Source organism: Urocampus carinirostris, chromosome 8 (genome assembly GCF_059441175.1).
Source record: "Urocampus carinirostris isolate Australia breed hairy pipefish chromosome 8, RoL_Ucar_1.0, whole genome shotgun sequence".
Taxonomy (NCBI): Eukaryota; Metazoa; Chordata; class Actinopteri; order Syngnathiformes; family Syngnathidae; genus Urocampus; species Urocampus carinirostris.
The window spans coordinates 36,201,628-36,229,093 of record NC_142356.1 but is presented as its reverse complement, the minus strand read 5'-3'; the positions used below and the strand labels follow the sequence as shown (position 1 = coordinate 36,229,093).

General features: G+C 38.0%; 1 protein-coding gene across 4 annotated transcripts in view; it reads left to right on the top strand.

Annotated features, from left to right (window-relative positions):
- rptor (regulatory associated protein of MTOR, complex 1) overlaps positions 1-27,466 on the top strand; it is a 215,479-nt gene that overhangs the window by 174,737 nt on the left and 13,276 nt on the right. Inside the window, exons 29-32 of one of the 4 annotated variants that reach the window (XM_088342559.1) lie at positions 2,753-2,878; positions 9,252-9,299; positions 22,908-23,014; positions 27,004-27,131. In XM_088342559.1, the coding sequence (XP_088198685.1) occupies positions 2,753-2,878; positions 9,252-9,299; positions 22,908-23,014; positions 27,004-27,131 (409 nt within the window). The remainder of the gene's footprint in view (positions 1-2,752; positions 2,879-9,251; positions 9,300-22,907; positions 23,015-27,003; positions 27,132-27,466) is intronic. The other 3 variants (XM_088342555.1, XM_088342558.1, XM_088342556.1) reach the window with 3 other exon arrangements.

Below are 27,466 nucleotides of genomic sequence, written 5' to 3'. Positions count from 1 at the left end.
GACTCTTGAGTCTGGTCATCGGAAGACCGGAAAGTAGTGCATTACAGTAATCGAGACGGGAGGTAACAAACACGTGAATTATGATTTCCGCATCCGACTGAGAAAGTATAGGACGAATTTTAGCAATGTTACGAAGATGGAAGAAAGCGGTTCTAGTAATTTTCTTCACATGTGTTTAAAAGTACAGATCGGGGTCAAATATGACACCTAAATTTTTAAGTGAGTCGCTCTGTGTGATGTGGCAATTGTCGATGTTCACAGCAGTTTTAGAGAATAAGTCACGGGACTTAGATGGACCAATAACTAACATTTCAGTCTTTTCAGAGTTAAGACGCAGGTGACATCCACTCTTTTATCTCGGTGAGGAAGGGCCTCCAAATTTCCACAGTTTAGTGTGGCAGATTCCCCCATCGGGAGATAGAGTTGAGTGTCATCTGCGTAGCAATGGAAACTGATATTATACTTGCGAATAATATCACCTAGTGGAAGCATATAAATGCTGAAGAGAAGGGGGCCAAGCACTGAACCCTGCGGAACACCACAGGTAACACTAAAGGGCTCAGATGTCAATTCGCCATATTTAACGCAGTGTGTCCTATCTGATAGGTAGGATCTGAACCATAAGAGGACGTTTCCTGAGAGACCAATTCATTTTTGTCAAAACTTGTATATTTACTTATTTGTACTCATTGGCTCTGTCAGTAATCTTGTGCTTTCAACACTTTTCTGTATCACTAAACAATACAGTAACACCTAGTAATGAAATAATACACACTCCCTTCAAGAACCACAAAAAAGGAATATTTACTTTTAAAAGGCTTGCCTTTAGGTAAAAAAATAGTTACAGCATTGATGATGAAACAGGTTAAATTTCTTTTTCTCAAATGTTGAACAGAAATGAACAATAAAATCCACCTTTAGCTATTTTTTTTGTTAGCAAAATACATGTGCAGATCAGCCATCTAGTCACAGTTTTGTAGACTAAATACTTGACAAAGCCTCAGAGATAGTCTGTTCTTTTCTACCAGTTCATTAAAAGCTTGTTGACTGGTTTCCGAGAAACGCTCAGCTCAGAACTACTCTACATGCGCTCTTGTGTACTTATCATCGATCGTCAACATAATCATTCACTTAAATATGGATTTCTATTTTTTACTTTTTTTGTGTTCCCAAAATAGTTGCAGAGCACAAGAAATAATTGCAGCATTTCCTTCCATAAAAAAACTAAAAGGATGATAAAAGCTAAGCTATAAATGATTTCAATTCGGCCTCATCAAAATGTATCATGGACTCTACTAGCCGTGCACCGTTGAGAAAAATAAGTATATATATATATATATATATATATATATATATATATATATATATATATATATATATATATATATATGAAACGTTGAAAGCTGAAAGTGGGGTGTAATTGTAAATCAAGAGGACTTTTATGACTGCTGTAAGTTTCTTGGTTGATTATGTGGACGTGTTATATGACAGGCTTGGTGACTTGTTTGATACTGACGCAGCCGGCGCTGCAACATTTTTTTTTTTTCAACTTTATTTTTTTCCATTTTTAAAACATCTTTGTACAATTTGGATTTTTCTGAGAAGCAAATCTGGTCATGGACAGCTTGTTTTGAAAGTGTTTGTTTATCAGCGCAGGTCAAAATAGGTTAATGTGCCACCTTTGAATTTAGACTCTACTGCATCCCCCGTTGAAACCTTGTTCTTTCTATAAACTATTCAAAGGTATTCCCAAAAAGAATATGTTTTAATTAGGCAAACGAACGTGTAGTGCTACTCCCCACAAATATGCAAATATGTTGCAAAATATTCCTCGCACCGGGGGACTTGTTTGCTGTCGAGCAATGATGTTATTGAAGGAACACAACATTTTCAAAATGGCGAATCCTATTAACACATAATTTGAGGCACGCTCAGAAACAGAGAGCAATTGTAGTGAAAAGCAATTGCATACTGCTAATTTCAGCTTAGAAGGTAGCCGATTGTGGTTTGTCGTTTGTGTTTTTCGCTGCGTGTGTCGTAGTTGGTAAAATTTTGACTGGCTAGCCACTTATAACGCCGTGGCTGCCAAGGGCTTTCCTGTTTGTTTTTCTCCCAGTTAGCAGTTGTTGGATGCCCACTGTGTGTTGTTTGTCTGGCTAGCCTGGTGTTAGACTTGTTCCTTGGTATATTCCTGGCAGAGGTAAGATCTTGGGCCCGAAATTTGGGCTTAAAATGTCAATTTTTAAGTCTGTTTTTTAATGTATTTGTTTTGTACAGTTTGAGCGTACTGTTTACGCTACTAGGTAAGATTCTTCGTATGGCATTGTAAACGTATATATTCAATACAGTGTTTTCTAAAAAAAGGTTAAGTTTTGGGTTTGCTTTGAGCTTGTTCGCTCAGTTATTCGTTTGGGTTCAGGCTGATTTACCCGCGGGTCGGGTCGAGCTGAATTTTTTTAGGCCCCGGCTTTGCCCAAGCTATTGCTGCTTTTCTTTGTTGGTTCCTAGTATGCCTGGCAGCTGACTGTGTTTTCTGATTGGACAGCCTCGCGGTGGCTTACTAGGGTGCTGGTATTCATCCGATGACGTCATAGGTCAGGATTACAAAGACATGTCTTCAAAATGAATTATTTTAGAAAACATTCGGAATATATCGATGAAATATATATAAATTTGACATAAAAACCATTAACTACTGTTTTGCATGTTTAGGAATTTGAAATTACCTTTAATTTCACATTTTTTCTCCTAGATGATGGAGCCTTGCGTGTTTGGAAGAACTTTGCTGACCAGAAGAATCCTGAGATGGTGACTGCTTGGCAAGGCCTCTCTGATATGCTGCCGACTACCAGAGGTCAGCCCACCACCAGCGCGCACAGTAGGGAATTTGATCTTATTACCTTCCCACTGAACCATCCCATCGCAGTAGGGTTTGTCACTTTGCCCATCCTCTACCCACCGTAGATGCTCCCATTTAATACACTATTGAATTCCCTGTATTGATTGAAATTGAGTCTATTTAGGAAAGAAGTAAAAATCACTAAACCGTACAATGGACTTGTTTTAGGGATTTTAGGTGGCATGTCAAAACAAATACCCCATTTGAAGAGATGGGTAAAAACTGTTAAAATTTGCTGCTTTATTGCTACACTTAAAACACAATTTCGGTCAGTGGGGTGTGTTTTGACTATGGTATATAGAATATATCAATCTATAGGTCTAAATAGATACAGTACTGTATTTTCAAACTCCTAAAAAAATGTGTTTGAAATGTTATTTGCAATCTAAAATGACCCTCCTGAAAATGAATTTGAGAAGCCTTTTGTGGTTTCTGAACCCAAAGATGCAGTTTTAGGTTGTAGCAGATGCACATTATTTATTGAGAACATTAAGCTCCTCTTGAATTTAGGTTCCAATGGAAAAAAGAGCCTTTCAAAGTCTGTTGGAACCCTTTATTTTAATCAATGTAACATTTTGTGTGTGCATCACTTCCCAATGCTTGTCTGAAAACTGTAGCCTTGAAAACTGAATAGCTGCCAGAAAATGCTTTGACCAAAGAGCAAATTCAGATGCATCCAACTTTATTTTGCTCAATAAACCATAACTTTAAATTAAACATTCAGAGAGAGTCTATTGTCAGAAAACAAACAATTTTCAAACATTTTATATAACTATTTGTTGAGTGTTGTGTGTCCAATTATAGAGACAGATTACGCCGAATAATTCAGCCATCTTTGTCAAGATACACCATAACTATTTTTTTATACATGCATCATTCAGTTTCAGCTAAGAAAGGTAAGTATATTTGCTGGTGTCAACTTTAAACCTGAAGAAGATGGACAAATGTTTGATTCGCGATTGAAATGTCATCATTTTCCTTTTATGTAACCAGTATAAATTAAATCCTTTAAGAACAAAAAAAAACGAATTACAATGAAATAAAAAATAAGTAATTGAAAAACAATGAACTCATAAAGCTGTGCTTTATATATGCTGACAACTAAACTGACTACTAGACCAAAAAAAACATCTGCCTTCCTTGTAAATGTACGTTTGATAAGAAAAATCGATCCAATCTCAGTGATTGAAAACATGATTCCATTAAACCAAACTCCTGTTGAAAGTGTTTGTAAATATTTCATTACAGAATTTTGTTGGCTATTACCACAGCAAGCATTCCATTTCATATAGCTGTAAAACAGAACCAGCACTGTGAGAATCAACCAAAGTGGCTTCAATGTCGTTTCTCTGAAATTGTGAACCACCTCTTGATTCCTCATTATTTTTCATAATAGTCCCGATAGTCAGTTGGTCGTGGCCATACAAATTATTGAGGGAGTGATTTGTGTGTCTTTAACGTGTTTCTTGATAATCAAGATGCTTTGTTTCCACAGTTCTCATGTTTCCCTCTTTAGCATTGATGCAACCGTTGGGACCCTAGCAAACAAACACAATTAAAATTATATACATTATTGTATTGTTGACTCGTAACGTGTTTACAAAGCACACATGATTCTGAACAGAATGAAAAGTATTGTGAGAGGTAATTGAGCCAATAGCATATCAACACCAAACCCTAAACTTAAGATGTCGTAAGGTGGGGTTGCTGTATCCCAGGGGTCTCCTCTTATTAGATAGGGCTGCAGCTATCCAATAAGTTACTTCTTAGATTTCCATTATAATTATTAGTTATTACTACATCAGACAAAAAAAAACAACTTTACTTGATAATAGTAAACCATGTGGGTTTTTTCTTCTCTTGCAGAAGCATGGTCTGAATGTATTTACACTCCTTGCGCATTCTGAGCGGCATTGATTCCGGTGTGTGCTAGCACTAGCTAGCAGTTGATGCTATCAGCTACGTAACTTGCCAGTCGTGCTAACTGCAGCAAGCTAATAAAACCGTCCTTGTCCTCGACTATGTAATGCTAGCGTTGACAATTCTAGCTTACCTCAGTGAAATTGAAATTGCTAGTCTGTAAATGCCATTCGTTTTTAAAGTGGTCGTTTGAGGTGTCCTTTAAAGGTTTAAAGTAGAATGTGTTATCTATTAAGTATATGCTAACAATGCCCGACTGAGTTCACAGAGCCTTCATATACATATTTTTTTTTCACCGCACCTATCTGCTATTTTCTTACTTTTAGTAAAAGCTGTTCACGACACGCAACACATTGGGTGGGGGACGAATGACTTTATGCTTGTCGTCGCAATTTTTTGTCAGTGTAGCTTAAACATATTAGGAGTAAGAAAAGGCCTGTTTCATGTACATTCCAAGCCAATTATAACACGCAAAAGGTATGAGTAAGGAAGAGTTTATTCAAGCGCGTCCAAGAAATTAATGTATTTGCACACGCAACATAAGGGGCTTGACAGAGGCTGCAATAATGACATATGGCTTAAGCAAGTGAAAAAGAAAGTTCCAAATTCCCTACAGCACCTCTAACTACAACTCAGCATCGACCAGAATTGTTTTATTTTTTTAACGGTATTACCATTATTCATTTTATTTGTTTTGTTTTGTTTTTTTGTGGTTCTGAAAAGTCTTAACCCGCATCACTTTATTTTCAAAATCGTAATCTGGTTTAGAATGAAGGTTTTAGGTTCAGGAATTATGAAAATGTCAGTTTTCACAGTAATGTAACTCTTAAGTTTCTCTCTCCCTGGCAGCTGTCACAGCCAGTGACACATATCAATGAATAATTCAGAACTGACAGTCACCTCGCTTGTTAATCTATCTCCTTTTTGTGGAGAGTAAGCCTTTATCCTTTTTTTGTTGTATACAGTCTATTTTGAGGTATTTTGTGATTATGTTTAACCTGTGTTTTGATACTTCTCCAAAACAGTTTGCAAATGTTTTCTGCAGTGCAAATTGCAGAGGCAAGAAGCCAACTTTTGGATGACTCTCTCCCTCCCTGCTTTTTCCCCCACTTTAAGGGTGGGCAGACCGATTCTAACATCGATATTATTGAAACTAAGCAAGTACTTAAATAGGATCGGAACTATTGTGCTGGGATCTATTCTTTACTCCATCAATTCCTTCGAATTAGCACTTCTCTATGTAGATAGCGCAGCCCTTCCCTCATATTCAGCGCCCTCTGCATCTCTAAGTTTATGTTGAGTTTGTGACTGAAAGGCGCTCTTTCAGCACCTCACTCCTATCTGGATTACTATTGCATCATTTCTGCCAGGCAGAAGAGAGGGCCAAATCTGCACACCCACCCCAATCAGAAGCTAACAATGACAAGGGCAAACTGGAAGCGCAATGTGGACTTTTCTTTCCCAACTACAGAAAAGAACATGTTACTGTACCTGAACAAAAATCGATAAATCTGTTGTCAGTTTGGCAACACAGCCAATGAAAGACAATTGACACTTTATTTGCATTACTGACATTATTTTCAAATATCGTGCAATTGAAGGTATTTCAGTTCCCTAGTTGACATTGAATACATGGAGGTCTCCAACCTTTTTCAAGTTGAGAGCTACTTTTTTGTTAATAATAGCGCAAAGGGCTACAGGTTTTATATGTATTTTCTAAAAAAAAAAACATCTTATGTTATTACCTATGTTGTTACTATTTTATTACCAGGTTAATTGTTGGAAGTAGGGTTAAATAGACAGAGTCAACCACTAAAAAAATTATTTTACCAGAAACTCACTATGACCCAGCACTGGTTAGCTATTTTCAGAACATGTTCATGGGGTCCTCAGCTTTCCTTCGAGGGACACCAAGTTGGAGACCCCAGTTATACCGTATTTGTATTTTCCGTACAATTCTTCTTTTTTTGGTTTGACTCTCTTGGCTTTTGTTATGAATCAGTCTTAATTAAAATAATTATTTTTTGTTTTATATGACTCTTAAGGTTTTCAATGTAGTTATTTAATAAAAATTCAAGTTTTTTTGCCTAAAATCTTTGTGCTGTGTTTTTAATTATAAACTCAAAAGGGGCGGAGCGTTCGATTATTCAATGTTCATGACATTTTCAGGCAAAATGTAGCGGTATCGAATCTGTATTGATTAATACTACCATGGATTTACTTGAATACAATCAAGATCAAAATCCCTAGTGTCCCCCGACCATACTCTCCACACCATAATTTCTGCTTTTTATGAGCAGATGCACTTCCAACATAGTTTTCTACGACAACCAAAACTTATGCTTTGTGCCACTTTTATCAAGTCGCCTCCTGTCAAAAGTGAAACATGTGGTATTAGGAAATGTGCAATGGCAACATTTCAGGTGCCCATTTTTCTAATTGGCTCCAACAGGCGAAAAGGCAGCTTACTGAGTGGCTGTGGTGCAAATTAAACGTAGTGCTGCAAGAACCTGCTCCACAGCACCACACTAAAAACTCACAGCGCTGTGCTCGTGATTCCTGTGACACAAACGGCCCCAAGAGACTTGTCCTATCCAACCGGATTTCCATGTTTTCTCCTGGACTCATGGAGTGCTTGTTATCCTCTTGCACATGCAATGAGAAACAAAGTTTTACGTTGGTCACTTAAGTCAAAAGTATGAAGCATCAGTCATCAGTTTTAAGCAATTATTTTTTGCATTCATTTTTTCTGTGCTTAGCGTCGCTTCAGTGAATTTAATAATGCAGAAAGGTGATTTGATTTTGCACAAATCCGTCTCTTTGCCCCAAAATACGGACTCTGAGACAGCAGAAGCACTCATTAGTCTGTCCACTCTCATCTCTACCCTCGAGGAACATTGCGGTGTCCTCTTTTTTTATTGAACCATAACTGTTGCTGTGTGGCTTGTTATGTTTCTTTTTATTGCTTTTGTATGGTGTTGTGTCTTCCTTTTGCAAGGGGCTGAGTGAGGCTGCATGTTCCCTGTATTCATACACCTCCGCAAACTTGTGCGAGTTACGTAAGGCTGATTTCTTCTATTGGCGGTGTTCTAGCAGCAGCCTTTCACCTAGCTGACCGTTAGAAAGCTTTTAATTATGTGCCTGATGGGTTTTGAGGCAAAAGACCCAGGCATCACAATTTCAGAAAACATGCAGCAGTTTACTGTTCCGAGCGAAAGTATATGCCCCCCCCAAAACTTTTTTTCATATTGCCACATTTAAGGTTTCATAATTAAAGCTGAAAAACTGAAAACGTTTTCCTAAGAATGAATATTTTAGACACAATCGTGATGTAGAACCAAATCATTTCAACATTGTGTATTACATATAAACAACAACAAAGCAAAATCAAGTCAAGTCATTTTATTTGTATAGCCCTTAATCACAATAAGTCTCTAAGGGCTTCACAGATTAGTACACTAGGTGTTGCAAAATTATTGGCCCAATATTCGATCAGCTACGCCAACAGACTCCAGAAGTGCCGTAAAGACTTCTGAATGAGCCAAAATCAACCTAAATGATTTAACAATAACAAGCACAGTGCACTTGTGTGTCATTAAGTGTCCGTGACTTAGAGGTCTATGAAAGGAAACACTGGAGAACAGACAGCATTATGAAGACCAAAGACCTCACCCGGCAGGTCTAGGATAAAATTGTCTAAAAGTTCAAAGCAAGAAAAGGATACAAGAAGATTTCTCAACATTTACACATCTCCCGGAGCCCTGTACAAGCAAAAATATTAAAATGGAAAGCGCATAAAACCACTGCAAACTTACAAAGACCTGGCCGCCCTTCCAACGTTTTGGCCTAACGTTTTGGCCTAACGTTTTGGCCTAACGTTTTGGCCTAACGTTTTGGCCTAAGTAACTAACCAGAGAAGCAACCATGAGGCCCACGATCCCTTTGGATGACCTGCAGGCCTACACAGATGAGGTGGAGCAATCTCTGCATAATACAACTATTAGTCATACTTTAGATAAATCTGCTCTTTATTGAAGAATAGCAACAATAAACCCTTTCTGGAAGAAATACCATAAAAAGGCCCATTTGGCGCTGGCAAGATGCCACATGGGGACACAAATAACATGTGGAACAAGGTGCTCCAGTAAAATAAGAACAAAATGGAAATATGGCAATATGTCAAATGGTTTTAGGGGTACAAGCCTTTTGCAAAGCACTGTAGGTGTTTTTCTTTTGGTCTGGTGGGAGCTAGTGTGTTTGTGTCCGTCACAAGAGAGGTGCTTTGTCGGGATCCTCCAGCCTTGTTCGTTCCTCTGCTATTTGTATGCAAATAAAGCTTGTGTATGTTGTGCAAATGTTCTTTTCTAATTTGTTGCTTGCTTTCTTGCATACCTGCCTCTACCTGCCTTCGATCTGCGCTCCCCGCTTGCAGGTCTAGCCAGAAGGGTCTCCATCTATCTTGACAGGAGTAAACAAGGCGGTGAGTGTAATCCTTCTTTTCTCTTAACAACATGCCTTTCTCATCCCTCAACCCATTTCCAAGTTGAATCACAAGCTTAAATATGTGTTCCCACGCTACCTATCGCTCATGTGTCCGGGGGTGCTCTGGCACGCTTACCTTGGCTGAACACATTAAAAATTGGCTGAACACATTAATAACAGAACAAATAGTATTGCGTGCAAGCAAGGCAGAAATTATATACTTTTGTCTACCAAACAGCAAATGTCTTTCAATTTTTGGCACTTAGAAGTAGATATTCTCCGAGCCAATATTAACATCTGAAAATGGTCCCATATTGGGCTCCTATCGGGAGCCCGGTTCTCTGGGTTCGACAGCGCAGGCAGCCCTGAGCAAAGGACGGGTGGCTGAAGGGCAGCGCATGTTCACGACACGTAAAGCCTGTCTTTTGTAACAAAATTTAAGTTAAACAGGACTATAAACAGAGATAGAGAAGAACAATGACGAGTGGATAATAAAACATAAAAAAGTTAAGCGAGAGAGAAGCCTGGCGTGACCTAAATATAATGATTGACATTCAGGTCAGGCTCGGGCTGAAAGTGGCAGACAAAACCTTTTCCCGCCTTTTGCAAGGCTTGCTCTCTTTGGAAATGTCCGACCTTTCTTAGTGATATCGGGTTTTTTTCCCCTCCTTTAGCCATTGCGGGTTGACAAAAATGTCATTAATTCAACACTACAATATATTTCCTTGTGTAGCTCATTCTCTTCCAGTCAAACGGCTGTTGGCAAGATCGCTTTGGTGGGTTACTGCCCCCTTAGCCAATCAGAGTTGGTCACATCGCTGACATTTCCTTTCGCCGCCCGGAAGCCAAATGTCCACCAACTCAATATTCAATTAGCTCGACCGTCAGGTTTGTTGAACACTGATGTTACTGTATGCAGCCTTCAGGATTTCTTGTGAAGTCCTCCAGGTAGATGTCTGAGCTTAGCAACAACTATATGATGAAATGTGATAGGTTGAATGCTTAAATATGAAACCACACATCTGGAAGCAGCACAACTAGAGAGAAGGACTGAAAGGAAGTTGACAGACAATTTGGAATTATTTAATAAGTATTGGACAAAATATGATTAACATCCCATTATTCAGATATTTTTCGGCCAGCAAAGAAGGTCAAGTCAAGTCACATTTATTTGTATAGCCCTTAATCACAAAAATGTCTCAAAGGACTGCACAGGATTACAATTATGCAAGCCCTGATAGCCCACCACTGCATAAGTCGTACTGGAGTATAAGTCAAATGTGGAGTGCTGTGGCTAATAAAATGCAGTGGCTTGAGTCCTACCTACACTTTTACCCCCACCATCCCTTTTTTGGGCTGTGCTATAAAACTATTAAGCTAATGCCGACAGACTCAGTCTTCATCTGTCTCCAAATATCAAATGATTTTTTTTTTTTAAATAGCCCAGGATATGCTTAGTTTAATGTCCAGAGTAAAGAATAACCAATCTATCTTCGTAGTATACCTTGCAACCTGTAGTCTGAAAAATAGGGTATGTTCTTTGATTAAACTTGATTTTTCCATAAATGAAGGTCTATATTCTTAGTTAGAAAGTGCAGAGTTTGTTTCAGTTAAGGTAAGGTTGCTGTCATGAATTTGTTTTCAAAAATGCCATGAGTACGAGTGTGGCCCAAAGATGCTCTTCATATTTCAATAGCCCAGTGAATGCGCATGTAATGCTCTGTTTGCAGAGCTCGCATGTGAATGCAATTTTTCAATGCTTTGTACCAATTATCTAAAGTTTTACAGGTATGACTGTCACAGTTTCAGGTTTATATAAAGGTCAGCAAAAGGTGAGAAATGTTTTACATAAGATTACCATTGTCTGAATCCTAATGGACTTACTAGAACAGATTTAGTAATGGAAGCCCTACACATCCTTTCCCTGCTTCCCTTTTCAAGCTCAATTGTAGTCATTACTAGTGTATCGTTTAACTCTTTTCCCAGTGTGGTTTTGTTGGAGCAGAACCACCTGGTGTGTGTGTGAGAGAGTGTGTGTGTGTGTGTGTTTCTGTGAAGCTCCAAGGACCAGGTTGTTAAGCTTCTGGAGGAACCAATGAAATTGGAGGAGTGTGGTTGGGTGGCGCAAACTCAAGTGCTAGGCCTGCAGATTGTGCGGTTGCTGCTTCATTAATATTCACAAGCAGTCGCTGGAAGCGGAAAGAGAAACTGAAGCCACTGTTTTTTTTTATGCCATAGCAGAAGAACACTTTATCTAAAATACTGCGTACAGAGATAGAATTTAAGGGGGTTTTGTGCACAGATTCAAAGAGATCCTTGTATCGAAAAAACGGGAACTGTGAAAAACACAGCGCAATTTATCATTTGCCCTTGACGAAACCATTTTTATGACCTACATTGCAATGAGATTCCATTTGTAAACATGACAATACACCGTTGTATAACCTTATTTGGAAGACTAATAGACTTTTACCCTAAGACAAAATTAATTTTACCTCATACACTTTTAATCAGGCAGTTCTTGTGGTGAAGGTTTCACGTGTATTGTCTCCTGTTTTTTAAAAAAAAATTGTAAACAGTTCGAGTCCTTGATCAGACTGCCAGCCAAAATCTGATGAAACTGGAAGTCTCTTTTGTAGATCACACCCATCCGAACTGAACACTACCAAAGCATGTGCAATCTGATTTTTACACAGTGCATTGATGATGTAGTTTCATATCTGATTTTGACAAGATATGTCTCAATTTTACTTCAACTGCACGTTGTTGTCTAAGAGGAATTATTTAAAATCTCATAAATGTCTTTTTTGTTTTTATGAGATAGTTGGTTGGTTGGATCCCTTAATCATTTGGGTCGTAGGGGCACCATTTCCTGTGGTGTGTCTTGGGCAAGTACAACCTGGTGGCGCCCATCCGTCTCCAGGCCAACATATGTTTCAATAGAACACATAAAATCAGCATCTAGTAATTAAAATCAATTATTTATTTTACTGGGCCTTTTTTCAGCAAGCCAATCCCAAAATCTATTTTAAGAACTATTTAAATATTTTGTTGGCAACTGATTTTCTTTTCGATTCATCTCTAGTCATTATTACTGAGTCAAGAAATAACCCAATTTGGGTCTCTACTCTCTATAAACAACATGCAGGACAGTGGCCTGAGCAAAGTATTAGTGCATGTTTGCATTGCACTAACTTCATGTAGATCTATTTCGGACATCGTTGTTCTCTAACACTCGGTTGCTAGCTGAACAATGACAATATCAAACTTTTCAAAGTTTATTTGTTCTCAACTTGATTTACATTGAGTCACTGCAAACAGTGTAGGAGCTTTCTAATTGCTCCTGTTATCAGTGACTGCAAAAGCAATCAAAGAATCTAATTTAATGGGCAATTTACTATTTCTTAGTAGCCTTGCACATCATCTACAGAGACATTCTATTTTCACGTCAACTTTGTTTGTGAACCATAAAAACGATCATGACTCTAATATCGTCTTGAACATGATTAGAAGAGAAGGGTTTTCCTTTGATGTTTGATGCCAATGCAACTGAATTAATGTTTTAGACTCTAAACTGGTGATGAATAATGATCAGAGTATTGGAGGGTAATTTTTAATGGCTAAAAAAGACAATTATTAAAAGTTAACGAGCTGAGCTTTGTGTTTAAATGAACCATCAGATCCAACTATGTTAAATCAATCCTTTCTACATCAAAAGCTCTTGTTTGTTTCATTGATTCAGTGATTCTTTAGTCTTTTCTTTCACTCACAGCCACCAACAAGGAACTCTGATTACCCAAGCCAGCCCCCAAACCGTTAATTTGCCTGTCTGGTTGCTTCCTTTTTTCCTCCATTCACTGCCGCACTTCCTCTTTGATGCCGGACAGTGGCAGCAGACAATAAGGCGCATCATAGCTACATCAATTGACAAATTACAAATACACAGTTGTGAACAAAGGCGCAGGTACTGTTATGTATCGACGGTTAACAGACTTTGTTGTGAATCCTCTGTTAGCCACATTTTGAATAAAATCACAGAAAATGAAACACTTTATCACTAGTCCTGAACTTTGAAGACGGACTTAGTCAAACATGTAGAATAATTTAGAAACAATTTCTGGAGCATAAAACAAAGTGGAGTCTATTTTCTTGTTAGTCATGACTGAGTGTTTTAACTTCATCCCTCCACCTTTATATGTTTTACAAGCTTCAGCAAAAGTAGGACACCTCTTGTATTTGGAACTTTCAGAGTTCCACACAGTGACCCTCTTGTCATTCGTTTGCGCCTTCAGGTACCTTGTTCACAACAGGACTTTCGGAGTGTGCTAAATCCAGCATCAAGGGCCTTTGAAAAATTTAAGGACAGTCACTTGACTCAAATATTTCAGGATAGCACAACTTGGCGATTCTTTTTTTTTTTCTGCTACATTTTGCTGCCATGGCTTTTGAAAAAAAATCCTGTGTTTTTATGATTTATTTCAACACTAGGATGTTTAACACTAAGAAATACATACTAGTCAAGCTCAGGAATGGATACAATTATAATTATAGCTTGTTTTCTCAAACAGTGTCTCTAAATGTTTTCACCCTGTCATTTGCTAACAAATATTTTGCCAACAAAGCTCATTTAAAAAAATATATTTTGTTCATAAACATTATTATGTTATGGATATAAAATAATTCTATTATTACTATTATTATTATTATCATTATTACAACTCCAGACCTAACACATTTAGAATAAAATAAAAAGTAAGAGTAATGGTTGAGGCTTACCTCTAGTTCCACAGTTGAACTCTCACCAAAATCAAATGATGTCACTTCTTGTTATAGGCACATCCTCACAGGGTGCATAATTACCCCTGCGACATGTAGAATTTGAACAAAATTGCGAGTATGAATATAAATTCATCACATTTAATTGCATGATGAAATGAAGTTTAGTGTAGTTTATTAAGTTATCAATAAAAAGAAAATAGTTTGTAATTTTATGGCTTATACTTCTTGAGAAAGTTTATTACATTATACTGCAGACACAATAACATTAAGCATGTGTGTCACCAAAAAGTTATCTTAAATACTAATTGATATTGGAAGTGCATTTTCTTTAGGGTTAAATGATTGCAAACACTTGAAGTGAATCGTTCATTTTAACAAACCTTTTTCAGATTTTAGAGAAAAATCAGTGTAAAAGAAAGATGCGGACATGAAATGTGGCTCCAAACAGTAAATCGCCTACCTACAAGTAACACCGTACAAAGAAGCTCCCCCCTCGATTTCCCATTTAGTTTATTAGGCAGTTTAGTGATGAGTAAGAGTGCAGTAAGCTGTCTTTAATAAAGCTCTGTTCCATTCTGTAAGTGATTATGTTTTAAAGTCAACCGTGGGAAAACTCCAAGACAGCTATTCGTATTTGTAGTATCAACGCACACTTCTAAATCAACCTGGAGATTTTTTTTCATGAAGGGGCCAATCACAGCACTTTTCTTGATGTCATTTGATATTCTATACTGATTGAATTATGGTCCTAGATTCTAGTTTTGTCGTGTGGATTAAAAGGCTCTTGTTTAAGTGCTGCCTTGCAGATAACTTTGTTTCTTTTTATAGCAATAATATAACATCACGATTATTTTTTCAATCTCAATTTTGGCTGCCTGTCTTGTGTGTATTTAGTCACGTTTTTTTATCACAGAACACATGTTCATAATCATTTTTCCCCACTATATGTATATATATGTATATATATATATATACTATTATTCACAATACCAAAACAAATATCTATCATTTGTAAGTAGCAGTTAAAAGATGCTATGCCTGTTAATGAACTTTTGGATATTGTTAACTAGTTTACAAGCGTGTGTGTTTGTGTGCTTAATTCAGAGCTGCTCTGTTACAGCTATCTTCAATGCTTGGAATAAACAAAATAAAAGGCACAATGAAAACCCTAAAAAGAAAATGAATGACTTAATCGCTGATTGCTCAATTGAATGTGCCTTATCAAAAATGGGGTTTTATTTAGATCACGTCCAAGTCCGTAGCAATCGAATATGGTCATATAGCCCAGCGTTAATTCTTCAGTAAAGTGCAATTGTAAAATTGATTTTGATTTTGACTTCATGTGATTATCTAAAATCTACAAGTGGACACTCATTTGTACAAAACACAATTAGACTTGTACTTGACACCCAAAGTATGTTACAACATTGAGTTTAGCAGCATCATCCCATGCTTTTTGCTTTGGATTTTCCCTATTTTTTTAGGCTGACTGCCTTCTCAATTACATTCTGCAATATTTTGATATCCACTATGTCTTACCCTACACAAATTCACAACTTTCCTAGACTTTTAGAGGAGTGGCGTGTTCTTTGGTACTGGTTACCGAGAAGGCTTTTTTTTTTAAATCATGGCTGAAAAAAGATGAGCCCACTAAAGGTTTTTTTATTGACAGAATATGTTCTGGACATAAACGATCTAGCAGAAAATGGCAATAGCAAATAGTTTGTGCAAAGATTTACATGTTTTACCTTCATTCTTTTACAAAAAGGGCAATCCATAAACTGAAAATCTATTACAAGTTGAACATACAGTTGAATGAAGCTCTGTCCTACAGAGTATAACCTCTTCATCTCCGAGAAATTTTTCCTGAAGCCATTCTCCCCTTAAAGAGGAAATCATTCTTATGTTTTGTTAAATATAATGATTAGTCTGAAATTTCTAGGAATCTGGTGTTTCCTGTCTTCCATTGTGTATTTCCCTCAAATAAGTAAAGTGATATCAAAAATATAACACAACTGAAGTTACATAATTATAACTAAATAAATAAATAAATAAAGTATGTAATCATGACGAAATATGGACAGTGAAAATTTCAATCGTAAAACAGTCTTCCACTTGTATCCAATTAAATGATGAAAAAGTTGTTCCCTACATAGTTTTTGAAACTTTGTTTCTGAAGCGTGGGAGAATACTTGCAGTGAAAAATCAAAACGATTTGCCCTTTTTCCACCTTTATCAAATCGTGATGTCGTAATGCTGGTAATTTTTCATTTCACCCCACACGTCACTCATCCCTCCTTGCCCCTTAAAATGCCAAGTCAGTCATTTAAAGTTTAGATAAATGCCACGACGGCAGAGTCTCTTCGTAAATGACGTCATCTCGTATTTGAAGCGCACGCATGCTGGAAATGTCCCACGTAATCCTGGGTTTGTAATCCTGGAGGGAGCGAAGAAGCTCCGTGTCTTAATGAGCTCCACTGTTAGGAGGAACGAGTCTATCACTAGAGATAATGGTGCAGAATAGAAATACAAAGAATGTATTCAGGCTAAAGGAACAGATGAATAGGTTTTAAATTAAGCCTCGTTTTAGCACGCGAGTTAAGTAAGCACAACCGCCGCTGTCGTGTTTTCCCTCATCTCTAAGATTCAACAAGAGAAGAGACTTCGGCTTAGCGGGGGCAAAATGTTTGATCTTCAACAATCATAAACCCCACACGTCCCCAAGAAAGCATAATACAGGTTTCTAGGGCAAAATATCCGACAGGAGGAAACATTGCCACATTGTTCATAGCTTTTATTTAGCAAGTCTGTTCTCAGCATCTCTATTGATTTTCTGTGTTGGTAAGTATATTGCTGTCAGACACACAAGGATGTTCCCTCCTATTCAAAATTCTTATTTCAGAAGGCTGCTTTATGTCCCTAATAGACAAAACACGCGGGTGCACTTTGGCAGCATGTAATTTTGAACGCTAAGCCTCACCTTTGTTGCAGCATTTCTCAGAGGGGAAAAAATGCAACAAATTGTATCCCCTGAAAACCAATCCAGGCATCGGATACCATCAAATGTTATTGCTTCCAAAACGAGAGACAACGGATTGAGTTCCCAGTTCTGCAACGTCCCTAGAGGTCGCTGCTTGTCAGATGTTCCCCTTAAAATCAATACTTATTGCTCAGGAGTTACATGAGGACTTGAAAAATTAATATTATTATTTGTGGGCAGTGGCGGGCCGTGAATTTCACACCTAGGACTTGTATATTGCTTCGTCTGAATCAATCCAGCTCTCAATTACTATTTTATGGATATAAAAAATGTACTGCAGCTACAGCTGCGACACTTTTAAAAAAGAATCAAGAATAACTTCATACAATTATTTAGGAATATAGCAAGATTTTGCTCATCAAAAATTTGTTTTATTTGTGCACAAAATCCATCCTCCTTGCCCACCTAAAGAAGATTTTGTTTACTCTCATACAGATTCTCTGTGCGTTTGAGTTCCATCAAAAAGTTATTTTCTATCGCCGATGGCTAATGCTGAAAGTCGAGCCTGTCCTGTTGTATTTCTGGCATAATTTTTTATTTGATTGGGGTTTTTTGTTTTTTTTTTTTTCACATTTTTGTCATGATACCTTTAGCTACCCCCAAGCCCTAGATGTGGAAAATACACAAGTAGGGTAAAAGCAATGAAAGAAATTTTACAGACAACTTTGAATTATTTGATAAGTATTCATGGACAAAATATAATTAACATCACATGATTCAGATATGGCAGCACGGCGGCGCAGTGGTTAGCGCGTGTGCGGCAGAGTTCTAAGGTCTCGGGAACCTCCTGTGTGGTTTCAAATCCAGCTACCGGACTTCCTGTGCGGAGTTTGTATGTCCTCCCCGTGATTGCGTGGGTTTCCTCCGGGCACTCCGGTTTCCTCCCACATTCCAAAGACATGCATTTCAGGTGGATTGGCCGCTCCAAATTGTCCCTAGGTGTGAATGAGCGAGCGAGTTGTCTGTCCCTGTGTGCCCTGCGTTTGGCTGGCAACCAGTTCAGGGTGTCCCCTGCCCACTGCCCGATGATTGCTAGGATGGGCTCCAGCTACCCCGCGACCCTACTGAGGATAAGCGGTGCAGTTAATGTGATGAGATGAGAGATGATTCAGATATTTTTTGGCCGGCAAAGACGTCCCACCCACTGCCTGTGGGTAACCTTAACATTTTAAGACTGGATTTTGAACTTGCAAGGAGAAACAGGGAGAGAAGATAATTCCATTGGGTGTTCTCATGTCCTCCCCTGGCCCCGTCTTTTTTATTAAAGTTTCAAGGTTAAAAAACAGTTCAGCGCCTAAGGGGTGTGGACTCAAAGAGTAAAAACATAATAGGCCACTAGCGTCAATGATGTAATTGTCAAAACAACAAACAACAGTGCGCGATAAGTCAAAATAAGGAACTTGCATCCTAAGAGGGTTCATACAGGTGCTTGAAACCTTTGAAGAAGCTTGAATTGCAATCTCCTCTACATTTGTCCAACATTTAAAACAATAAACTTTTCGGATGTACATTATAAAATGGAATGAACAAGAGAATACAAAGTTTGATGGGTTATATAAAAGTGATACAGAATTGTGCTTGCGGGCATAATGTGGTGAAGGAGCGCCACATACCCCCCATGCCCCATCCCCAGCCCTCGATTGAAAGGCAAAGGAATCTCCTGCTCTCTGTCTAACCCGCATTCCCGCATCATAGATCTGCCAGCTTCAAAGGGAGCGAACACTCGCTGACTTCTCTCTCACTCGCTCAGCCGTTTCGTTCACTTCTCTCTTCCCGTTGCCTCGGAGTTGAACCAGCATCAAAAGCACCCTCCCTACCCCCTGCGACTGACAATGTGACGCAGATAAGAAAAAAATCCCCCTTACCCTCGACTCACACACCCCTGCCCATGCCCTGATTACTGCCGATGCAACGCAAATGATGTCACAGCGAAGGAATGGACTCCGCCCCAAGAGATGCGGGATATCCCGACAACGGGCAAAGTAGGGCATTGGAACCAAAAGCAGATGCTTGCTTTTAGTATGCTCAAGCTTTCCCGCGAGTGATAGAGACCTCATTCCGTCATGTTGCGTTTCGCCCTGGGAGTCGTAGCATGTTACGAAATGCCAGGCTGTAACGCCGTTAATGATTTCAGAAATAACGTAAAGGAAAGGATTGGTTGCACAAAGAAAGGAGGCACGTATTGTTTAATTGGATTCGTTATGAAATGAAAGCAAGGTTGCCATCACGTTTGGTGGTCAGCTACTGACATGATTCGTACGGCTGCTTGAAATCCTTGTTTTAAAGGTCAGGAAAATGCTTGAATTTAGGATGAAATGCTTAAAAATGCTTGAAATTGTTGTCATTGCAGTCTAACTGTATACCATACATTAAGCGAATTATTTATTTTTACTTTCTTAAAGTGTGTAAAAATTACGCCGACACACCTGCTCTTGGCTTGTCATTATGGTGTTGTAATGTAAAGCATCACTGCCCCCTACTGGTCGCACCCAAGACAACAGCTCTATTTAGAAATCCGGGTCTTTTGGCTCGGCTCACTTTCAACTTTCAAACGGCTCCACATATTTTTTGTTAATTATATATTATTAATGATGTTAAAACCGTATGCACCAAATTATTTAGTCATTAGTAATTTCATATGTTTTGCAGGGGATGCCCGCAAAACACATGAAATATAAATTAAAATAACAGATCAACAAAAAAATTTTGGGTAAAATATAAAACAATTTTAGCTTTTTACACACTGAAAAGATCTAAGTCAAACAACAACACAAAATATTAATTAAAATTTTGAACTCTTCACTGCTCTAAATAAACGATAGAATACAACAAAAAGTTAACTATTTCTTGCGTGTGCTAGCAGCAAGATAGCGACTTTATTTTAGTCATCAAACTCAACCAAAAAAACAACTTCTTTTCATCACCGCTGGATTTCTTACCTTGAAGGTACTAGAAAAATATAAAAATTGGCTTTAAAAGTGCTTAAAATGTGCTTGAATTTGCCATTTACCGGGTGTACAAATCCTGTATGAGATGGAAACAAGGTTGCCATCGTGATGGTGGTAAGCTACTGAGAAATGTGACTAACAAAGGGGTTGCTGAAGAGAGGTCACCAACATGAGACGAATATAGCCCATGATGGGTCATTGGAATTTCTTGGTTAATTTGACATTGTAAATGATGGAGAAGATTCTTATTAAGAGTTTCCGTTTTTATTTTAATTCACCCTTTTATCCGTTTGACTGTAACACCCTTAACATACAAGAACAAGTATTATTGATTTTTTTTTTTAAATACATTTTCTTTCAAATTAGCCTATCCATTAATTGTCTTTTTATGATTTTGAATTGTGTTTATAGTCCAGGGGTCTAAAACTATTTTACTTGGAGGGCGCGGGAGGAATGGTCTGGGTGAGGTTGGATCAAATCTGGTTTTCCTGAAGAAAAGCTCTAATAAAAACATTCCACTGTTCTCAAGTGTGTATTATTTGGTGCCTCCTAGTGGTACAAAAAAAAAACTTGTATTCAGTAAAAAAAAAAAAGAAAAAAACTTGATTTGAGTACTTGGCAGAAATACTGTACTATAATACCAATGTTAATGTTTATATGAATTCATAGGTCGAGAAATGTGTATTTGTTTTACTCCGTGGAATCCCCACTTATGTTGGTGCAATTTTTGTCCATCATCTTGCCGTCACACTGTGCTAGGTATCACTGGTCCTCGCTCGTATCAGACAACACCAAATAACACGCATTGGGGCTTTGACATTTTCCAAACTAAATCTAAAATCTAAAAAAAAAATACATATGAATTAAAAAAAAAAAATAGTTGTAAATGAATCGACAATGTGTGTCTTTTCAGAAGGTTCAAGTAAGTTGAATAGATTATATGCATCATTTTAAAATGTTTCAAAATTCAATTAGTCCAGTAGTCAGCTTTTGTTTTTCATTAGCCCTTATATCCATTTGAGTCTCATACTAATAACAGTTAATAAAAAAAATAACATTCCGGGGGCCTTAATCGGCCCGCCACCACGACTTTTGAGTTTATCTTAGTCTAAGTCACATTTATAATTACAACCTAGTAGAAGATAGTAATAAGTTATTTCAGAAATTCATATCAAAGTGGTTGCCATTGAACAGAAAAAGTAGCTCTCAGCATCAAAATGTTTGGTGCTAAAGTACTTCTAATTATTTGTGATAACCCCCTCAAATTGTCCTGCTTTGTCACTTTGATCTTCAGTTACTGTAAAATAATAAAAATCTCTGGTGACTCATAGCTAAATTTGAGCCAGGTTGAGAGCAGTGTAGCAGGATATTATGTCATAAAGTGTGTCATTTTACATCTGTTCTTAATAGGCGCAGAACTGGCCGCCATCAGGCCTCCAGTCTTACTCCAACAGATTGTCGGGCCTCCAGGGAGCCCGAGTTGTGTTTTGTCCAACAAATGCAAGATGCAGTCACACTAAATGGCAAAGATTTATGTTACTAAACTTATGGGAGGAGCTGGTTCTACTTAAACCTTAAAGGAACTGTTTTTAGCTTATTTCTTTTTAGGAGACATTTGATCGAAGTATGCATACATGTGACAAAATCAACTGTATTTTTTGGACTGTAAGGGGCACCAAAAAAAAAACTGTTTGGCCAGAAATTTGAAAGTGCACCTTATAGTTAGGTGAGCTTATATACTGCAGAATACGGGCGATCTGATTGGAAATGCATACAGCAGTTATAGGTATTCGCTACCATACAAGATTTTATGAGATTTTATTTGATTTGAGCAATGATTGCTTAAATTGTACAGATGACATATGAAAAAGCATTATTGCTCACCTCATTATTACACTATTGTTAGTCACGGTGCCAGAAACACTGATTTGCATAGTGCACTCTGATAGGTTGAACAGTCTTACCACTTTTTCACCAACAAATGTTAGAAAATGGAAAAAAAAACAAAAGTCTTTCAACAAAATACTATACAAGCTCTTTTGCATACGTATACATATTAAACCGCAACATTATTGGCACACAGAGGAAGAAGTGGAGTGTTTTTTTAACTCAGTCTTTCTCAAACAGTGGAGCAAACCCCCCTGGGAGCAGGAGCATTTGACCTCGGAACCTTTTTCAAAGAATCAAGTGCGATTGCACCTCCACTACACTAGGGAGCAGTGGCGCTCTCATTGGCAGTGTTTTCTTTACATATCACCTTCACGCCGTGCATGTAGTACAGAGAATAAGCAGGAAGTATGAAGTATAGAAACGAAGTGGAGCAGACCCTCTAGTGACCCCTTGAAAAAAATAATTAACCCAGACTTATGAGACAGGAGGATTTCTTCTTCCAAGAGGGGATGTGACAGAAAATAATTTGGAAGCACTGGTTTAACCTATCAGGATGCACTACAAAAATCTGTGTTTCTGGCACCGTGAGTGAAATTGTGTAATGAGATAAGCTCTTATGCCTTTTTCATGTGCCATCTCTGCCAATAGTTGTCTAGCTCTCATCAGCACTCCTTGCATTCCTTTCCGTTGCATAAAATGTTTTAAAATGTTGGTTAGCGGCACTTGTAAACTAATCTATACCGTCTAATACACATCGTACCTCTGACTGCGGTCTCTCTCAATTTCATGCACATTATAGTCTGGTCCACCTTTTTTCTGGTAACTATATGACAAAATTCTATTTTAGTGGGGGTGTGCCGCCTTATCCGGTGCGCCTTTTAATGCTGAAAATGTGATATCATTGAGTGCCTGTATGCGTGATGAAGCAACTGTGTGATGCTGTTTGCAGGTGCTGGCATGGTGGTAGACTGGGAACAGGAAACCGGCCTCCTCATGACGTCCGGGGACGTTCGGGTTATCCGAATCTGGGACACTGACAGAGAGATGAAGGTTCAGGTGGGCAGGGCTCAATCTTTCTCTTTCGCTTATTGATTGAAATCTGTTTACGAGTCCCAATAAATTTTTACATTTCCAGATAATTTAAGTCAATTTGTGTTTTTTCGACCATACATTTAGTGATCAAATATCGTTTTATGCATTTTATATTTTTAACATTTATGATGAACTTGAAAATGAGCACACGTGTTTTTTACACATTTTTCTTAAAGGGACATTGTGCATAATTTAGCACCTCTTAGTGGTAAAAAAACTGCATTCATTAATAAAAAACTGTTTTATAATAGCAAAAATATATGAACTATCCTGAAAACATGCATTTTTAAAAATACTTTTAGGCTGAAGAAATCTTCACTCATTTGACTTAAATTGAGGCTCACCTAGAGCGAGCTGACATGATTTTCCTCCATCTTGCTGCTAAATGCATCCCCAAAATCTTTGTGAACGACTGGGCACAAAAAAATTAGAGGTCAAAATATGAAGTTTGGTCACTTTGTCTTCATAGTTTGTACTCTTCCCTGTACTTGTTTTAGGTGGCACTACAAAATACATAGACATGTAGTGGTCAAATATTACATGTTGTCCCATTGAATAGATAGAAAATATTTTAGGATGCTGATGAATTGTTTATTTCTAAAAAAACAAGATTGCATTCAGTGTTTTTTTCTCATTTATACATGTATTTCAATATTATTGCTTACTTAAGTTATTATTTTTACATAACATTTCTGTAGTTCTCTTTTATTTTGTAAAATAATTATTTTACTCCATTAAAATGTTCAAAATTAGCTCCAATCTAACAAATCAGATAATTTTCTGTACCAGTTTTTCACTTTACTATTTTTCCATGAATAATTCATTGTATACTGCTATACATTATCAGACTATTGTTGTATTACCAACGCTTTACATGATTTTTTCATTTTAAGGTAGCATATTTTTCCCCAGTTCTTGTAGCAGCTTAATATAAAATATAGATTTTAAAAATGAGGAAGAAAATACATTCAAATGACCAAAAAATTGACTTGATAATCAGCAAAATAATTCTATTGACAGGAGAGAAAAAAATCCTCCAACTGTGCACAAAGTCTTCCAACTAACTTGCAGCTGCCGACTAGATTTTCCCCCGAACGCCAAGTAGTCCGCGGTGTATGCTGTGATTTATTTACCGGCGTTTCATTGGCTAACCAATGTGTCAATCATCATTTGAATCGATCACTATTGGCTAAAGTTATTCGGAGGTCAAGGGGCGGATCCTTTTTATCATTTACAGGCTGGCATAGGCTTAAGCTGTAAAACAAAGCCTGCAATTGGCCGAAAAAGATGTGTCAATCATCAGTTGACTCGATCACTATTGGCTAAAGTTATTCGGAGGTCATGGGGCGGATCCTTTTTATCATTTAGATTCAGATTCAGATTCAGATCTACTTTATTGTCATTCTAGTACACGTGTATACAGAACGAAATGTCGATGCATCTGACCCCCACAGTTTCCTTGAATGTACAGATATAAATAATGTTGTATTGTATTTTGGCTACGTATAGTATTTTACCATAGTGCCGATAGTGCAAGAAGAGTAGCTAACCAGATGTGCAAAATGGGCAGTCAGGTTAACAAGTCAGGTACACAGTAACATTAACACTGTAACATAACGCTGTAATTACAATAGTGCAGAGAGCAATGTGCAATGAGTGGCAAGCTATAAAAAACTGCCAGTAGTGCAAAAAGTCAGATTAGCAGCCGTTTAGATTTAAGTTAACTATATGTTAGATTGACCATTTAACAGTCTAATGGCCAGGGGGACTAGACTATTGCGGAGCCTGGTGGTCCTGCACCGCACACTGCAGTACCTCTTCCCAGAGGCTAGCAGAGTGAACAGTCCATGATGGGGGTGAGAGGGGTCCCTGGTAATGTTTTTAGCATGGGATAGGCAGTGCTTCTGGCCAATGTCCTGAATGGAGGGAAGTGTAGTCCCGATTATTTTCTCTGCTGTCCTCGTTACAGGCTGGTATTGGCTGAAGCGACAAAACAAAGCCTGCAATTGGCCGAAAAAGATGAATGCGTATAGCACATCGTTGACGGCATACAGAAAGCATTTTTTTACTATTCTGTATTTGTAAATATTTTATTCTCCTGGATTTACTAAACTCACGGATATAAGAGGACCATGGCTGCACATTATTATTGAACACAACGACTTCGGTGAGCTACTTTGGCTTTATATTTTCCCTGTATCTTGTTTCAGACTGAACTCGATGTTTCTGTGATAAGCGGTGCAGATAATGGATGGAATGGAGTGTCTATTTTTAAATTAAACTCAATTCCAAGTGTTTATTGTCATATGCACAGTAAAGTTGCGAGCGAAAATAGAAACTAAGGAATGGTTGGCATTTCTTGAATCCCAAGACTTTAACCTTCCGAATGATGGAACAATGCATTTGAGTGACATCGTACGGACACCGCATCCGCACGTGTTCTCGACACGTATTTGCGTCTTTGCAAGCTTTGGGAATGTTAAGGGGGTAATCAGTTTGACTGAACTATCTGACTGTTTTGTCGACGTTCCCATTGTAGCGCCTTATAATCCGGTGCGTCTTATGTATGTCAAATATAGGACCAAAAAATATTTTTTCGGGGTGCGCCCTATAACGCGGTGCGCCTTATAGTGCGGAAAATACGGTAAACAACAAAAATTGCCCTTAAAGTGGTGCTTCTCAATTATTTTCGGTCACGCCCCCCCCTCAAGATTTTTTTTTAATATAACAACGATGGCTCGGTATTGGGGGTAACGTGTTACCTGCGTCCATGCCAAATCTAAATTTTCACGGAAGAAAATCTCAAGGGTCATATCAGGGTCTTTTTGAGTGACTGCTTAATTTATTTGGCTTTGTGCTGTCCTCTGCAAACATTTTTATCGTAGCGAGCGCAACGGTCTTTGCCTATGTCCCTCCGTGGTCACAGTGAAGTGCTATGTACGTTTGGACAAATGTCCTTGTCCTAGGTTTCAGGAAGAGACTTTTGTTTATTTCTTTACCCCGCCTCTCTTAGCCTGTCTCCGCATCGGTGTTAAATATTTTTTAATGGGGTCACTTGAGTGTCTGCTACACTTTGTGTTTTCACTTCATATTTAATGCCTATACTCTGTGCTTAATGCACTGTGTGGAGGCTAAATGTAAACCACTCTACCACTGAGACGGTAACTTCCCCCTGGTGTAGTGTAGGTGCAATTGCACCTTATTCTGGGAACGTTGAAAAAAAAGTTTCCTGAAGCCCATCTCAAAGGGCTGCACAGATTATTGCAAACTACAGACTATTAAGTCTCATGTTGTCTAAAATAAATACACATTTCTTGATATGAGTGTTTTTGAAAAAAAATGCATGTTTATATAATAGTTTATGTATTTTTGCATATTTTTCAAGTCAAGTCAAGTCATTTTTATTTGTATAGCCCTAAATCACGAAGAGTCTCAAAGGGCTTCACAGATTATTACACTATATTACACAGACTATTTTTCAGCCGACGAGAAGAGTAGGTTATTCATATGCTATGGAGTAGAAGTGAGTTTTAAGTTTAGATTTAAACATTTCCACTGAGGTTGCAGATCGGATCTCAGGGGGAAGAGCATTCCACAGCACCGGTGCCCGGATGGAGAACGCTCTCGAACCAGCAGAACACTTCTTTGCTCTTGGGATCACCAGAAGACCGGCACTTTCAGATCGTAGGCTTCGGACCGGGACATAGGGGCAAATCAGATCTGAAAGATAAGAGGGAGCAAGTCCATGTATGATTTTGTATAATACTAAGAGAACCTTGAAATCACATCTATGGCTAACTGGGAGCCAATGCATTGATTTTTTAATGAAGTATTCTTACCACTAGGAGGCACTAAATATTACACAATGTCCCTTAAAAAAATAAAGATAATAGTGCAGATGACCATATTTTTCCCCTACTAACTTTTATCATTTGTTGCCTTTTTTTCATTAGGACATCCCTACAGGAGCAGACAGTTGCGTAACCAGCCTTTCTTGCGACTCACAGCGTTCGCTGATTGTGGCTGGCCTTGGTGACGGCTCGGTTCGAGTCTTCGATCGGAGAATGGGCCCAAATGAATGGTAACATGCACTTCGTAATTTTTTCTCGCTTGTATTACATAACTTGTCTGCTTTTTGTTGAAGTGAAAAACCTTAATAACCAAACTTGATTGACAAGATTGGAGTTTCAGAATACTGGAATCCCCCATTTTAAATCTTGTTTCACTTGAATGTTTCACTACCTCGCGGATTGTCATTGTGCATTGTTTTCTGTGTTCTGATTAGCTAAACAGTTGCCCCACCCTCTTTCTGCCTCTGTCCTCCTGCATCAATAACGTAGTAAGTTGTACAGTTATGGTATTTTCCGATCTATAAATCACACTTTTCTCATTGTTTCACCAGGGGTGCAACTGATA